The sequence below is a fragment of the Patagioenas fasciata genome, chromosome 1 (assembly GCF_037038585.1).
Source record: "Patagioenas fasciata isolate bPatFas1 chromosome 1, bPatFas1.hap1, whole genome shotgun sequence".
NCBI lineage: Eukaryota > Metazoa > Chordata > Aves > Columbiformes > Columbidae > Patagioenas > Patagioenas fasciata.
This window is the reverse complement of record NC_092520.1, coordinates 212,998,369-213,014,452: the sequence shown is the minus strand read 5'-3', so window position 1 is coordinate 213,014,452 and position 16,084 is coordinate 212,998,369. Positions and strand designations below refer to the sequence as shown.

Genomic DNA, 16,084 nt, shown 5'->3' with positions numbered 1-16,084 from the left:
CTTGTGTCTCCTAGAGCTGGGAAAGGAACACAAGACTCACATCCAATCCTCTTCTAACCATCAAACCACTTTAATAAAAATATATTAGTTCATATGGATGATCCGGTATATTCCTCCAATAGTGCCAGAAAGTATAATCCCTTCTTTTTTCTCTATCTTTCTGTTGTTTTCAATAGCTGAATATCTATAGGAAATAAAAAGTAAGAATTTACAGCAGGTTTACTATTCTCTCTGTTAAATTGCGATAAAGATTAGGCAGGTCAGTGCTGTGCTGTTCAAAAGTTTATTTACTTCCCGCTGTGATTTCTCCTTGAAAGAGTAAGGGCAGAGTAACCTTTGGATCTTCAAAAGCTCTGGCACTGCTGCGATTTCTCTGAGAGAAATTTGTATATTGTTAGGTTGGCAGCGAGCCGCTCGGGCCCACAAGAGAGTCAACTAATAGCTCAGGTGTGCTGAGAAGAGCTACGGTTACTTGGATGTTCCTGCACAGCGTATCATTAATTAATCTACTCCAGCGAGCTCCTCTGAACCATTGTATATTCCCTGCTTATACGATCTTATCGACCCGACCCTGGGGAAAATCAATTCCTGTAATCTATCTTATTACATTTAAATATATGTACAGAACTTGATATAGTACAACAGCAGTGGGGCTTGAAAGAGGCAAGGAAAAATGGCCGGGAATGAGGTAAAAAGGGAGGAAAAACAGATAACACATTGATACATTGGGCTAAGCCCTGCAGTTCTGCCCTAATTTCGTTTTTCCACATCCACACCATTACAAACTAAGAAGGTCATATGTATCTCATGTACAACGTGGTGCAAGCACAACCTGGAGATAATATGTACCCAGAAATCCATCTGACCCTCTTACAGGCTCATCTCAGGATCTTTAAGTCTTACAAAAGTCCTTGCACTTCATGCTTTTAACTCTTGGCCAAAATACATCTTTAAAAGCAAATCCATATTTTTTCATCAGTCCAATAAAAACTGCATCATTATCCTGCTTTTGTTATATTAAGATCTGTTCTAATATTGAGATAGAACTTGATAAGTTGACTTGAATTTCCACAAAGATTAGGCTAAGATTAAAGGCCTACAGGATGACCTGGGGACATATAGGATGACCAGATTCACTTTGGTCCCTGGGAAAATCATGGTGTGATTCTTCTTGCAATATATTTCTGGGATCAGGAAGAAGAAGTAATCAGGGGGGGTTAACATGTATTTACCAAGAATAAATCATGCCTGAGCAATTTAACCAGTCTCTTCATGGTGATGCACTGTAGGAGGACCCAAGACAGTGGACACTAAAGCAGGAGAGGCTCAGACTAGAAATGAGGAAAAACTTTGTCATGATGGTACCAGTAAGGCATTGGAAGAGGTTTCTCAGTGAGGCTGGGCAGGCTCCATCCTTGGAGGCTTCCAAGGTGCAGGTGGACAAAGCCTTCAGCAACCTGGTCTGATCTCAATGGCGACCATGCCTTGAGCAGGAGGATGGAGTACAGACCTTCCAGGCTGAAGGGTTCTGTGAATGAGCAGATCTACGAGATTGTAGGAGTGTCTAAGACACAGTTGCTGCCATTGGGAGGATGGCAGGAGCTCCATTTCTACTCGGTGGACACACCAGATGTGAGCATCACGCTGCTCTGATTTGAAGAACGGGATGATAATAAACCACAAAGAAAACTTAGTTTGGTCATTGCTGCTAAACTTGCTCCTGTACAAAGGAATCATGTGTAGATAAATGAAACTTGGAATTATATTACATCCAAAAGGGAGATAATGGAGTCTTTAGTCATCATTTTTACTTTCATTAAGTGTGAGGAGTAATACGACAGACCCACCAAGAGATTAGAAGTTGATGTGCAGGCACCACAAAAGATGTCTGAGACAGGGGATGGGTACGGAGAGGCTGATTTGTGGAACAGATGGAGTTGTTGAGATGAGCTGTTTTTTTTGTTTAAAAGCAATGAATTCCTCAAAAGCGGCCAATAAAAGCCCTGGAGAGATGCCATCTAGGTAAAGGCAGCACAGAGCTCTCATGTCTGGTGTTGTCTCATATTCAGCTATGCCTTTGAAGTGGAAAACAGCAAGTTGAACCCAGGAAAGCCTTCCTACAACCCAGAACCACCCCGGGGTAGATTCAAGCGGGTGCCAATCCCCGGGATTAGGAGAGTGTCCACTCAAACGATGTGAAAACAACTTTATAATGGCAACCTGCGCAGGCAATGAAGATGTATCAGATGAGAGGTGCCTTTCAGCCTTCTCTTCTAACAGCTTTGCCCCCTCTTTTGTTTTCTCTTCATAAGCCAACTTTAGAGAAAAAGGGAAGATCTAAAAGTTTTCCTTTGGCTTCCTTCCCTCCGACAATAGAGGCAATGACAAATCTGAGACGCTGCCAGCCCTCCTTCAAGGGCTGGATTGATGTTCCTGCCTCGTGCTTAGACCCAGCTGGGCGACGGGGAATTAGGCCTTGTCTTTCAATTACCGCTGTTTTGCTCAGGGCCGCACATTGAAGCCTCCCAGCGGAGAAGTCCTTCTTGCCGCTTATAATCTCTTGAATTGTATTTGAAAATAAAGCTTTTAATTAAAACTGGCGTTTCTCAGCTTCCCACTGGCAGCCGACATCTGCCTGCGAAGAAATATCCTTTGTGACACCGGCGGCACAGAAGCCCAGTGTTGAGGAGAGTAAACTAATTCCCCGCTCTCCCACCATCAGATGAGATGTGAAAGACAAGCTCCTCAACACTTACGTCCGTTAAAGATCCCGCGGCATTTCGCAACAGCAAGAGGGTTAACCCCAGTGACCTGGCTGGATTCCAGCTCAAGTAATCTCAGTCTTAAATCCCCCCTCCTGCGGTTCCTTACGTGACACGATCTCCTTTGCTTCACACACCCTCTCATTACTGGGAGATGTTGATGCAAAGAGTTAAACAGCTGCTCGAAGGTGATGGCGTTTCATAGGTGGCTTCTTCCACACGCACCCAAATACAATTGCGATGGCATCTTTTTCCAACCCCGACGTGTTGCCCTTGGTCTGAAGACAAACCTTGCGAAAAATTTCATGCCCAAAGCAATACCGAGGCAGAGTCTTCAGCAGCTGACAGGGACCGTTTCAAACGTTATAACCCAACTATTTCCATAATGCTGTCTGTATTATCTCACTTAATTAACATTCAAGGATATAGAGAGTCTTAACAGTATTGGTAAAGTTCTTTAAGGACTTCAATTGCACAGCGATACAATTGAATCCTCTTATGACATCTTTGAAATCTGATGGGAGCCTTTTTGTGTTTTAAGTGAGGATCTTGACATGTAAATTAATTTTATTACGCCTATTTCTCCAGGGGTCCTGAGGGCAAGGTTTTTTTTCCCTCTACTCACAAGAGTGTATTCTGACGTGGGTTTGTTGTGTTTTGTCCTCCTCCCTGCAGCAGCCTCCACTTCAGGCATTTTACGTACTAAATCTGTCATGTGCAGCATAATCCTGCAGAGGGAGAATGGGGAGAGGGCAGATTGGAATGACAACAGCGCTAATAGTTCAGGAAAGAGATTGAAGTGCTGGAGCGGGTCCAGAGAAGAGCAACAAGACTGGGGAAGGGACTTGAGCACAGACCCTATGGGGAGAGGCTGAGGGAGCTGGGCTTGTTCAGTCTGGAGAAGAGGAGGCTTAGAGGTGAGCTCAGCACTCTCTAGAACGACCTGAAGGGCAGTTCTAGCCAGGGGGATTGGGCTCTTCTCCCAGGCAGTCAGCAATAGGACAAGGGGGCATGGGCTTCAACTCTGCCAGGGGAAATTGAGGCTGGAGATTAGAAAGCAATTCTGTGCAGAGAGAGTGGTCAGCATTGGAATGGCTGCCCAGGGAGGTGCTGGACTCACCGGCCCTGGAGGTTTTTAAACTGAGATTGGACATGGCACTTAGTGCCATGATCTGGTCAATGGACTGGAGTTGGACCAAGGGTTGGACTGAATGATCTCTGAGGTCTTTTCCAGCCCAGTCGATTCTATGACTCTGTGATTCTGTGATAGGCATGTTAGAGGTCTATGCCATGAGTTTTACAAGTTACAAGAAGTCCTGGAATTCTATCCACCAAAAAAAACCCCACGAACAGGTAAGGAATGGTGAGGATTCAGCACCAGAGGACAAAAATCAAAATCACTTCTCCCCCAGCACTGGCAATCCCAAAGTGTCATGAAAGTCAAAGAAAAACACTAAGTAGAAAACAAATGTGGCCTCAGGAGCTTGTTCATAAATTTATAGAGCAATAGCACTGCATGTTCTCAAAAATGAAATAGCCTCGAATAAGATATTAAAAACTCCGAATCATCTCTGCTAATGTAACATTTCTGTCTCGTACAGTTGAGATTACCCTGTAGATATTTTATGTTTTCAGCAGCTTTTTTCCTCCCATCATTAAATATTTAATAGTTCTAATTTATCACTTTAATATTGAGTTGTTTGGGCTTAGATGCTTGGGCCATGAACTGAATTGCGCAGATGAGAGGAAATCCTGTGCATGTTTGTCAGAGTTGTGCACTGAGGAAGGACATGGTCTCCTTACATCTCCAGTCCTTGTACCACACATGATCACTTGTATCAAGGGAAAATGCATGTAATACCCTTCCTGTGAACAAGTATCACAGCCCATTATTACTGTTTATATTCTGCAAATATTTAAAATTGTTGTAAGAGATTGGGGCTTCAGCGTGGCAGCTGCCTCACAGACACAAGGAATGGATAGAGCGTCTCAAAATCACAGAATCACAGGATGGTTGGGGTTGGAAGGGACCTCTGGAGATCACCCAGTCCAACCCACCTGCTAACGCAGGGTCACCAGAGCAGATCACACAGGAAGGTGTCCAGGCGGGTTTGAATGTCTCAGAGAAGGAGACTCCACAACCTCTCTGGGCAGCCTGGGCCAGGCTCTGGCACCTCAAAGGAAAGAAGTTTCTCCTCATGTTCAGATGGACCCTCCTGTGCTTCAGTCTGTGCCCATTGCCCCTCATCCTGTCGCTGGGCACCACTGAACAGAGTCTGGTCCATCCTCTGACACCCACCCTGGAGATATTTATAACCATTGATGAGATCCCCTCTCAGCTTCTCTTCTCCAGCTCAACAGCCCCAGCTCTCTCAGTCTCTCCTCATCACAAAGATGCTCCAGACCCCTCAGCATCTTTGTGTCCCACTGCTGGACTCCCTTCAGCAATTCCTTAGCCTTCTTAAACTGGAAAGCCCAGAAAGGACAAGGCATGATGGTTTAAACTAAAAAAGGGGAGATTTGGGCTGGACATGAGGAAGAAATTTTTTACAGTGAGGGTGGTGAGAGCCTGGCCCAGGTTGCCCAGAGAGGTGGTGGATGAACCATCCCTGGAGACATCCCAGGCCAGGCTGGATGGGGCTCTGAGCAACCTGAGCTGGTGAAGATGTCCCTGCTCATGGCAGGGGTGGCACTGGGGGAGCTTTGAATGTCCCTTCCAACACAAATTTCTCTATGATTCTATAAAATACAAGCAGGCAGATGACGAAAAGAGGGAACGTGCCCCAGCATCCCAGGCCCCAGCCAGTGCCCCATCTGTTGCTGTGTTTTGTTTTGGTGCTCACAAATGAGAAAGGCAGCCAAGGCTAATGAGTGCCATGTGGTGGGATTTATCTGCTCTGACTTAGGTACCCAAATATTAGAGGTCCACACTGAAGCTTGTCACCCCAGGTTCCTCTTCTCATTGGTGGACAGCACTGGGCCATCCAGAGGACAGTGTATCACATCTTAAAAGCAGGGGTAGAATGGGTCAGATGAGTTTCTCTGTGCAGGTGTTTGTTTCCTCCGTTGTCTTTGCGGCAAAGCATGAAGACCCAGTGCTCAACCCTCTTCTGCGTGTCTTTTTTGTTATCTGAGCAAAGATAACCCATCTGTCTCCTGTATCAGGACAGAGCCTCTGCCAGCAGCCAAGCTCTGTCTCTGCTGCATGACTCTATAAACCAGAGAAAATTGTTAGGAGTCATTCCTGCCTTAGTTTTATTGGCCACACTTGTGTAGAAAGCCCCATCATCTTGCTCAGCCTTTTCCCTTGAAATTTCTCTTAAGACACTTCAGTAAAGTGATGTCTTGGTGATTGTTGCTGTTTGACCGTGACTGATCCATGGCATTTTTAAAACAGCCAACTTCAAAGAAAGAGGCCAGTGTAGCAGATTCATTCTGGACCTCACAGCAGACTGAGGAGCAACATATATCCCAGAGCTGGGGATGTTAACTCGTATAATAGTTGTTAATGGTCAGTATGAACAGTACCAAGGAAGAAATGAAAGAATATCATCATCATCATCATCATCATCATCCCAGGAATACCTAAACCCCTGAAATCAGAGGTACTACATTACACATCAAAAGGAACCACTTTGTGATGCTGCTTAGCAAACTGACTGAGACTAATGCTACTTTCACCTCCCTCCTCGGAACAGGGCATCATGAAAACGAATGGACTTCACGTGGCCATGAGTGCTGCTGCTAAAAATTTCCTTACTTACAGTTCTAGTGGATCTCAGGGATTCAAATGTGAATCATTAATTGTGAAGTGAACTTCTGGAAGGTCAGCTATGGGTCTGATGTGCCCGTTCAGATCCCAAACCAGCACCTCCAAGTAGACCTTGATACCCAACCGTACCAACATTTCAGGGGTGAAGCAGTATCACATCTTGCTGTCCTTCTTGGGCCTCTGCACACCGATCAATGCATAGAGGTAAAAGCGGAATAAACTGATATTATCCATGCAGAGATCAAATATATAAAGAAAATCAGGCAATCTTGGAGAAGACTTGACCACCTCTTATGTTGCCTCACACTGAGTGAAGACATCTGCAAAACAAAAATGTTCGATGTATTCAACTGTAGCAAAATGTGGCCTATTCTGGGATAAAAAAAAATGTTTCCTATTTGTGCAATTCCCAAAATTAGTGAGAGAAAGAACGATATTTTCTGCAGGCTCCTTGGAAAAATCTTATCCTTAAAGGGTTTTTGAGGTCCGCGAATAGCAAATGTGATACGAGTGGACATTTCCCCATGGGATTGATGCTGCAGGCCTTGGCTTTCTTTCAGCGAGGGTCATTTAATTAATTCAGCTCCGCTCTGCTACCGTCAGGATGTTCTGCATTCAGAGCAGGGCTCTGACACGGCCGCTCAATGCATATGCTAGACAAGCATTAGAAGATAAGAACTGTAATCCAAATTTGTATAAAGATCGGAACAGACAGGATCCAAGTTGCATGAAAGAAATAAAAGTACAATCAGCATTTCTTCTACCAACCAAAATACAGTCTTGGGGTCTGAATCTTTCCAGAAGCTCAGTCATCTGTGGCTGTAGCACTTTTCACTTCTGCCCTGTGATTGACCAACAGTGAAAATCAGGAATAAGGAGTGTCCTCAGAGTGCTTCGTGAGATAGAAAATGAATGTTCCAGTACGAGTTGTCAAATATCTTGGTTACAAGGGAGTAGGAACAAATCAGTCTTGTATTTCTTCCCATTTGTATGTAGAAATTCTGCAGAATTTCACTGCAGAAAAATTGTCCTTACAAGACTGGCCTGAAAAGTGAACTGAGACCCAAAGTGGATCTTAGACCTTCCTCAGACTTTACATTTTATATTTTAAACCCGAGTCTTCAGATCCAAACCTCCCAGTGCTCTAGAGCCTGGCCTGAAACTGTGACCTGGTAAATGTGATTTTAGTCATCACCAGCAGAAGGCTTTGTGCTCTGCCACCAGTGCTGGTGACAAGGAGGAATGGAGGTGGTGATGGGGAGAAGGAAGATGAAGATACCTCTGGAATAACCCAAAAGTGAGGAGGAAGAAAGCCCACCATGGACATCACGTTCCTGCCATGGAAGAGCTCCAGATGGAGCTGACTTGTCACCTTCTCCCTGACTGTGCTTGAAGGAGACCGGTCCTGTCACCCCTGGGATGCAGAGGGACACTGGCAGGGTGAGCATCACCAGAGATAAGGGGTAGAGTCTAGGAAGGGGGGTTTGTATGAAAACATTAAATGCCTTTATGGATAAGACTTTAAAAAACGTTAACTAGGAATTTTGAATCATTAGACTACAGTTATATTAATAGGACTAACAAATTCTTGGCTTTCAAAATATTAATCAGACTAGCAAATTCTTGGCTCCATTTATATTGTATGTTTCTTTCCCCCCTGCCCCCCGTAACAATAGTTTGGAAGGAGAATGAGGTATTGCCCATTTTTGTTATCTTAGGGCAGAGATCTCATGAAGCTATTTCCATTCTGTCTTGGACTGTAACGTTCAGCTCTGAGTTGGCTTTGAATGTAGCCAGGTACAGATCCAAGGATATCTTAAAGCATCTCCCTTTGACTTGGCTTAATCAGTAATACCAGCCCCTCATCTTGCTGAGCAAAATTTTCTACTACAAGCAACAATATTACTAAGAAAATATTCACCACCTGGTTTTCCAAAGGGAATTAAGCACCTCTCTCACCCCTCTTACATCTAAGCAGCACCCGAGGCTGAATAGATGCAGGAATTTTCCTGCCCCTGGGAACAATCTTTCCATGAGAACAAAACCCCACAAACTATAATTTGGCTGCCAATGTCATCTCCAGCATAATCAAGTATTGACTTAATTAGAAATCCTTTTAAGTGATGCATGGGGAGAAAAGCACTTTTTTTTTTCCAAAGTGTTCCTCATTTGTAATTATTATTTCACTTGTGAATCTTCCACACTCCATTGAAAATGCCATATGGAAAACAAATTAGTTTGCTACAGTGACTAATGTTTACTGCCACTTCTGCTCTGAAGTTTTGGGCCAAGTTTTTAAATCATCAGTCCTTTCTCTGGCAAAACTGCCAATGCAATTGGTCTGTATGATCAAGGTCTGGCTAAAGAAGGAAATGGCAGTACGTCCCACCTGGTCACTAAGAGTAATCCAGGAATTTAATAGCAAGCCGTTATTTATTTAAGCACTAACCTAAAAATGTTGCATATGCTAAATATGATAGAATTGCAATTATTCTGCTTTCATCAAGAGAGGGACAATATTTCGCAGCTGCATCGCGTGGCTGATTGTGGGGAGCTTCACGATCCGTTATGAGCTTCACACCCTTGCAAGTCATTTGCACCTTTCTTTAGTTCAGTCTCTCCACTTGGAATAATATAATACTTACTCCTGAAATATGATTTGCTTAATTACACTCTCGTACTGCACCTGTCACTCCAGTCTCTCATATTTCCCCTTCGCTTGGCTGTTCCCTGATCCTGCAGGATAACACCGTGTGCATGTTTTCCTCGCAGTGTTCCTCCCTTTAATTTCACCGAGTGTAGGCGTTGCTTTTACGGAATAGCGACTTTCAGGGTTATCCTCCTTCCTTTTTTGAAAGCCTGGCCTTAAGTTGGATTCTCTCCCACCTTCTGCTGCTTTCTCAGTGTACTGTGTTCTGCTTCCCGTCAGTCGTATGAGAAATTCATCTGTTGTGAGCGACTGGCCTTACACCACATTTGCTCAGGTCGAAGTCATTGGCTCGCCCTCCAGCCGTGTCCAGGTTATCGCCATAACCGTAAAACCTGGGATTTCAACTTTCCTTTCAAATGAACACTTGAATCCTGTGGAATTGGAAAGGACCATCTGGATACGAGTCCGTAAAGTTGTCGGGAGTTTTTTTTTGCTCCTCTGCTCTGGGAATTTAATGGAAGTTTTGATTGAAGTTTCTATGGCCGAGTCCTGCATGAGCAAGTTCTGTTTCTAATGGCCAGATGGAATTCCCATTGCTGAGAGCTCATCTGGAGCTGCCAATAGGATCTGTACTAAAAAAATAGTGATTGGTAATGCAGATCATTAGCTTGGTGCAGTAAAACACTTAAGTCATCCAACGATACGAACACGAAGTATCGAAGAGTGTGGGAGTTACTTAGGACTAAGGACTTCAGGGTTTGGACTGTTGTATCATTATTAGGTATTATTTATTAATAATAATATAACTAATTACTGCTTGGAGGACAGGACAGTTGGCAACAGTAACTCTATTAGGCAAAATTATGAGTGTTTCAAAACACCATCTGCTGATGGTTACCTCAAAGCAATGAAAATAGAAACTCAGTTTACATACTGGTTGGCTGTGGGGCACCTCCAGGACTCTGACCGAGGACCCGCTGCTGGGCACGGACTTCATGGCTGAAGAGACAACTGCTTCTCATGGTTACTCTTGACTTCTGTATGGACCCCCTGGCGCCTTCTGCAGTGTCAAATAGACTCCAATACTCTCATCAGCTACTGCAGCTCTGTAGTGTGTAATCATTTATTCACTAACCTTAAATAGAAATATGGGATTGAAATTCTCCCCATTATTACAGGCAACCCCATCATATGGAGTGGAAAGTTCCCTGCTACTGCTACTTCAGCAATCTTTGAAATCAAAGGAGATATATACATTTAAGCTTTTCGGCCAGGACTCAAATCCTGCATTAAAAATATAGGACACAACACACATCTTTTTAATAGAAAGGACTGGTAATGTTGCAAAGTAAAGCACTTGAAAATTAGGGAATGCCAGATTGATTGTTGCCATGGAGAAGTCCTTGAAGGCATTAATCACCGCCTTGAGAGCCGGGTTTTGAATAGTGTGCAGAAAATACAACGTGGGGCCACACACGGAACCACAATGTGAAAACAAAATGTCGCATAACCGCTCATTAAACGAATGTCATTATCCTGTGCACTGAAGGTAGGTGTCCTGCCGAAGGAAACAGCTCGGGACCATGTAATTAACATTCTATCATCATGAACATGCACAGCAATTGATCTGGGAGCTCGCCAACGTGTCTGAACTTCTGAGTGTTTGACATGTAACATCCGCCTTTTATGCAACCATGTATGAACCCAAACTTTGCATTTGTCCTTCCTACAGAAGAAGCAAATTGACCCAAGATCCATCATAGGTCGTTCTACTTCATTTCAGTGCCAGTGTCCTCATTTACAGGGGAAGCCTGAAGATTCAAGTCCCTGCCAGCGGTTTCTTCACTGGAAGGCAGGTGAGCTCTGGTTGTGGCCCACTCCAGGGTAGGAGACCTTGTGGAACATGCAATGGAGCTGGAAACAAAGCATGGAATCGTAGAATGGTTTTGGTTGGAAAAGAGCTTTAAGATCATTGAGTCCAACCGTTAACCCAACATTGCCAAGTCCACTACTAGACCATGTCCCTAAGAACCTCACCCACACATCCTCATGGAGTAGGGACAGCATCAGGGTGCGCATCAGACTAGATGTCCAGGATGCTCCAGAGTCCATCTCCGCATGGCGTAAAAGCTGAGGACATCTCAGCTTTGCCACGAGCACCTTCTGTGATCTTGAGCAAGACACTCCCCTGCTCTCCGCCTCACTTTTTCTATCTGTAAAATAGGCATAATGGTATTTAACTTTTCAAATGTCTTTGTGAGTAACGGGCCAAAGGATATTTAAGCTCAATATGTTATATGGATGTATTTTTCAATGTTAATTAAAGCTTTTGCAAAATATATCCTGCATTTTGGAAGGCCATCTTTGTTTCTCTCTCTTTGCTTTGTTACCTATTCCCCATTTAAATTCATTTAAATAGAATCTTGCTTTTTCACTGCCCTTATATGTGAGCATTGGCTGCCCTTTACTCACCACTCAGGTTTAATATTCCCAAATTTTATTAACCGCTTATTTACAAACTCCCAAATCAAACAGATTAGCAAGCAAGACTCAAAACAACACAAAAGATCCTGTGTTAGTCTCTCACTGAGTAAATAATCTGCTTGGGTCATGTATAATTTATCAATCTGCTATTTCACAGAGAATTCAACCATTGTTGTCCATCCTGGCAAATAATACACTATGTATTTTGCTCTGGTTGTCTCTGTTGCACATACAAGCAGTTGACTACATGTCTTCTTACAGAAAGCAAAGGAGTAAATTTAACAGAATTACTGTCAGGAAAAGCTGGAGGCCTCACCGCATGAACTTGAGACCACTGGGGTGTATGAGTGGTATATTAGAGACAAAAACGTTTCCCAAAGAGGATCAGAAACTTGCAGAAACATGGTAGGATGAAGCATTTCCCAGTACATGGCCACAACCACTACAGAATCATAGAATGGTTTGGAAGGGACCTTGAAGACCACCTAGTTCCAACCCCTGCCACGAGCAGGGACATCTTCACCAGCTCAGGTTGCTCAGAGCCCCATCCAGCCTGGCCTGGGATGTCTCCAGGGATGGTTCATCCACCACCTCTCGGGCAACCTGGGCCAGGCTCTCACCACCCTCAGGGCCAACAATTTCTTCCTTAATTCTAATGTAAATCTCCCCTCTCCCAGTTTAAAACCATCACCCCTTGTCCTGTCGCAACAGGCCCTGCTCTTTTCTATCCTGCTGGGAGACAGTAAACAACTGCTCCATCCTGCACGGCCTCTGAGTTTGACTCTGCATGCTCCCTCAAGTTGATCCCAGCTTGCGTAGTAAAAAAGTAGTTTCTGTTTCAGTCTTTCCTCTCTCTCTTCTTCTTCTCTTGTGCCTTTTATCATGCTGGTCAGACCATCTCCGGGCTGAGGCTGAGCTCTTCAGCAATGAACAGTATACATCTCACTTGGGATACAACCTTATAGTTCTACAAGGATGCAGTTGCCAGGTTCCTGTGGACGGTCTATCCCTCCAAGTCGATACCTTTGGACGTTTCTACAAAGCTCACCACAACCATGCTGTTGTTTCCCATTTCTGCACTCTCACCGCTGTGCAGACCATGACTGGACTTCCCAGGTTCTCAGGAAGCACAAATAATAAACAGAAGTATCAGATAATGGTTTTCCAGAGAGGAATTGTACATTTGAGCCACAAAAAGTTGAGGGAAGGAGGGAGGTGTCTAATGATGGAGTGAAAGAAGAAGTGAATATTAACTGACGTTACTTTGAATCTCCCTCTCTATCTCCAGACAGAGCAGAGAGGATAGATAATGATCAAAAAACCCTGCTTTTGAAAATGCAGCTCCCAGCCCTTGTGACTCAGGCACCAGAGGAGCAAGGCCAGAGAGACTATCAATGCGAAGTCCCCGAGTCCTTGATGATCTCTGCAGGAGGCACTTGAATGTGTCCAAGATGATGCTACAGCCCAGCCAAGTTTTCTGATGAATAACTCCATAGGGGGCAGAGGCCTGTTGAAGGTCATGAAACGTTTCGGCTGCCATTGATGTTAAATACTAAATCCTTTTGCTTTTGTACTGAATCAGCTGGAACCCAGCAACGTCCTACAGTCCCTGCCACTCATGTATTTACGAAGGCAACTGCAATGAAGCCGGGGGGAGAAGACCACCTCTGACGGGCAACTTGAATCCGTGGATCTCTTCGTGGCATCCAGCACGATCTGTCTGACGCTCTGTTGTGAACCTTTACTAAGCAATTCATTCTGCAGTCACGTAGACCTTTCTGGGTATTACAGAGACCAGTTCTAGAAGAAAAATCAATAAACAAAGCAGAAACGAAAAGCTCCCTTTTTGCCCTGTATTACCAGAAGCATCTCAATTTATTAAAACCAGATAAAACTAAACTTTCATTCTTTGTTTTCTGCAGGCTTTTAGAAACTGAAGTGAGGTGAGGTTCTGCCCTGTGCTGTGCCAGATTTGAAGGTTACTCTGTACGTCCAAACACATTTGTTTCTCCCAAGTATTTTTGCCGGTCTAATTTTTCATCCTGTGACCTTGTCACATTTATACTATAGCCTAGTAAAGATGATTTTTGCCATCAAGACCTTGGGCACTGTACCGACCTGACACTGGGAGTATCAGGACATCCCTGGGCTTGCTGTGCCCTGAGCTGGGTGTCCCTGTGACCACCAGTGTCCCATGGCCACGGGCCTCATGTCCAACTAACAATCAATTATGAGCTCTAGTCAGGTGTTTTCTATTATTGCCCACACCATGAATTGCAGTGTATCAGTGTCCTGAGTCTGCCATTACCACTGTGAAGTTTTCCCTCAAACTTGTTTTCGTTGAAAATATCAGGGATGCCGGCTTGCTGAGAGCATTGCTGCAAGAACCACAGCTGTCAGGAGGGACTGCACTTCATTTCTTCAGCACAGACATTGGTTTGAGTAACTGCATCCACAGTGCAAAGATGTTACACCACTTAATTTTAGGCACGTATCTGAGATTTCTTATTTAGCAAGGCAGTTGCCCTGGGTTGCCTCTGTAATTAATGACGAGTCATCTCGAAAGGTAGTTCAGGTTTTGGGTGCCTGAATTCTTGCTAATATTCAACAATAGTCTTTTATAGAAGCATTTGGTTGGAAAAGACCCTTAAGATCATTGAGCCCAACTGTTACTGTGTCACTAAGTCACGTCCCCAAGTACGTCATCTATGCATCTTTTAAACCCCTCCAGGATGGTGACTCCAGCACTGCCCTGGGCAGCCTGTTCCAATGCCTCACAGCACTTTCAGGGAAGAAATTTTCCCTAACATCCAACCTCAACCTTCCCGGTGCAACTTGAGGCCGTTTCCTCTGCTCCTGGCGCTTGTTCCTGGGGAGCAGAGCCCGACCCCCCTGGCTCCAAGCTCCTTTCAGGCAGTTCAGAGATCAGAAGGTCTCCCCTCAGCTCCTGTTCTCCAGCTGAACCCCCCAGGTCCCTCAGCCGCTCCCATCACACTTGTGCTCCAGCCCCTCACCAGCTCCGTTCCCTTCTCTCAACTCCCTCCAGCACTTCAAGGCCTTTATTGGTGTGAGGGGCCCAAAACTGCCCCCAGGACTTGAGGTTTGGCCTCCCCAGGTCCCAGCACAGGGTCAGTCACTGCCCTGGGCCTGCTGGCCTCACCAGTGCTGGTACTATTTCTTCACATGCATAAAAGTTTTCAAGATAGGATCTGTACTGGAACCACTATTCCTGGTATGGATTGAAGACAAACTGTTTCCATGGTCCACAGAAGACTGTGTCCCTTTTCTTGACCCTTTTCTTTAGCTGTATCAGCACTGAGCACCACGGCACTTCTGGTTTTCAGCTTCATCCATCAGTGTATAGAGAATGCCAAGGAAATATTTTTGCAGCGCCTTTGTGCTTGCAGGCCTTTGTGCAGTGCTTGGGAATTTCAGAATTATTTACACAGTCGTTGCTTGGAATTGATCAAATCAGGTGCCTCTTTCTTTTATTAATTCAGTCACCCGGGATGGCTGAGTTCGTCACTTGAACAGGCCACCCAGATAAGGCAGGCTTGGGAAAGATTGTTTATTGTTCCGAAGATTTAGTATTTAGACATTATAGACTTGAGTAAATTCTAATTGTGTTTCTAACTCTACATTTAATAAATGGACCATGGAGAAGGAAAAAATAAAAAAGGGGCTGTGAGCAGCGGGAGGAAAAACAGGAAATGAGACCATGAATCAAATCTGGTCTTGGAGATGACAGTGAGTCCGGCTACAAATTCTGCAGCTCGCTTGCTACTGATGTGAACCACACCAGTCAGATAAAAATATATCAGCATAAATAATCACATAATAATATGACATAATATTAATATATTACGCTTTGAAGTCCATAGGCAGATCTAAGGGTCCTGAGCTGCATGATACGCATTAACTAAATACGATTTGCAACGGTTTGTGCCGCAAGGCTTGGAATCCAGGCTGTTCTCCGCGGAAAGTGGGGTGATGGATGTGGTCATAACCCAATATACAGCGCACAGCAGGCAATAGAGAAATAAAGACTAATAAACTACCCCAAGCACTCTAGAAATGGTCTGGAGGAAGCGGTATGGACAGCACATTTCACATGGAGCCACCTCGGGTACCAGTTAGAAATCCGGCCTCACTCCTGCAATGAATACGATGAGTTTGACCTTCAGCCTCTGCAGGAGCCGCACTGGGATCAAAAGGGACGATCTCCTGCTCGTTGTATAACCAGACCTTCAAATACATTTGAAAAGCTCATTTAGCAGAATTTGATGGTTTAGCTTTATTTACCCTGCAGTTGTAACAGGTACTGAAACTTGTGCCAATAACACCAGCAGTAGCACGATTTAGGACACCAGCATTGTGCTGAAAACACATTTTTTCCTCATGAAATCTCATCTTAAG

General features: G+C 44.4%; 1 protein-coding gene across 1 annotated transcript in view; it reads left to right on the top strand.

Moving 5' to 3' along the window:
* Nucleotides 1-1,497: 1,497 nt before the first annotated feature.
* Nucleotides 1,498-16,084, top strand: part of CHCHD3 (coiled-coil-helix-coiled-coil-helix domain containing 3) — a 174,004-nt gene continuing 159,417 nt past the window's right edge. Inside the window, exons 1-2 of the mRNA XM_065829760.2 lie at nucleotides 1,498-1,632; nucleotides 9,393-9,569. Of these exons, the coding sequence (XP_065685832.2) occupies nucleotides 1,498-1,632; nucleotides 9,393-9,569 (312 nt within the window). The remainder of the gene's footprint in view (nucleotides 1,633-9,392; nucleotides 9,570-16,084) is intronic.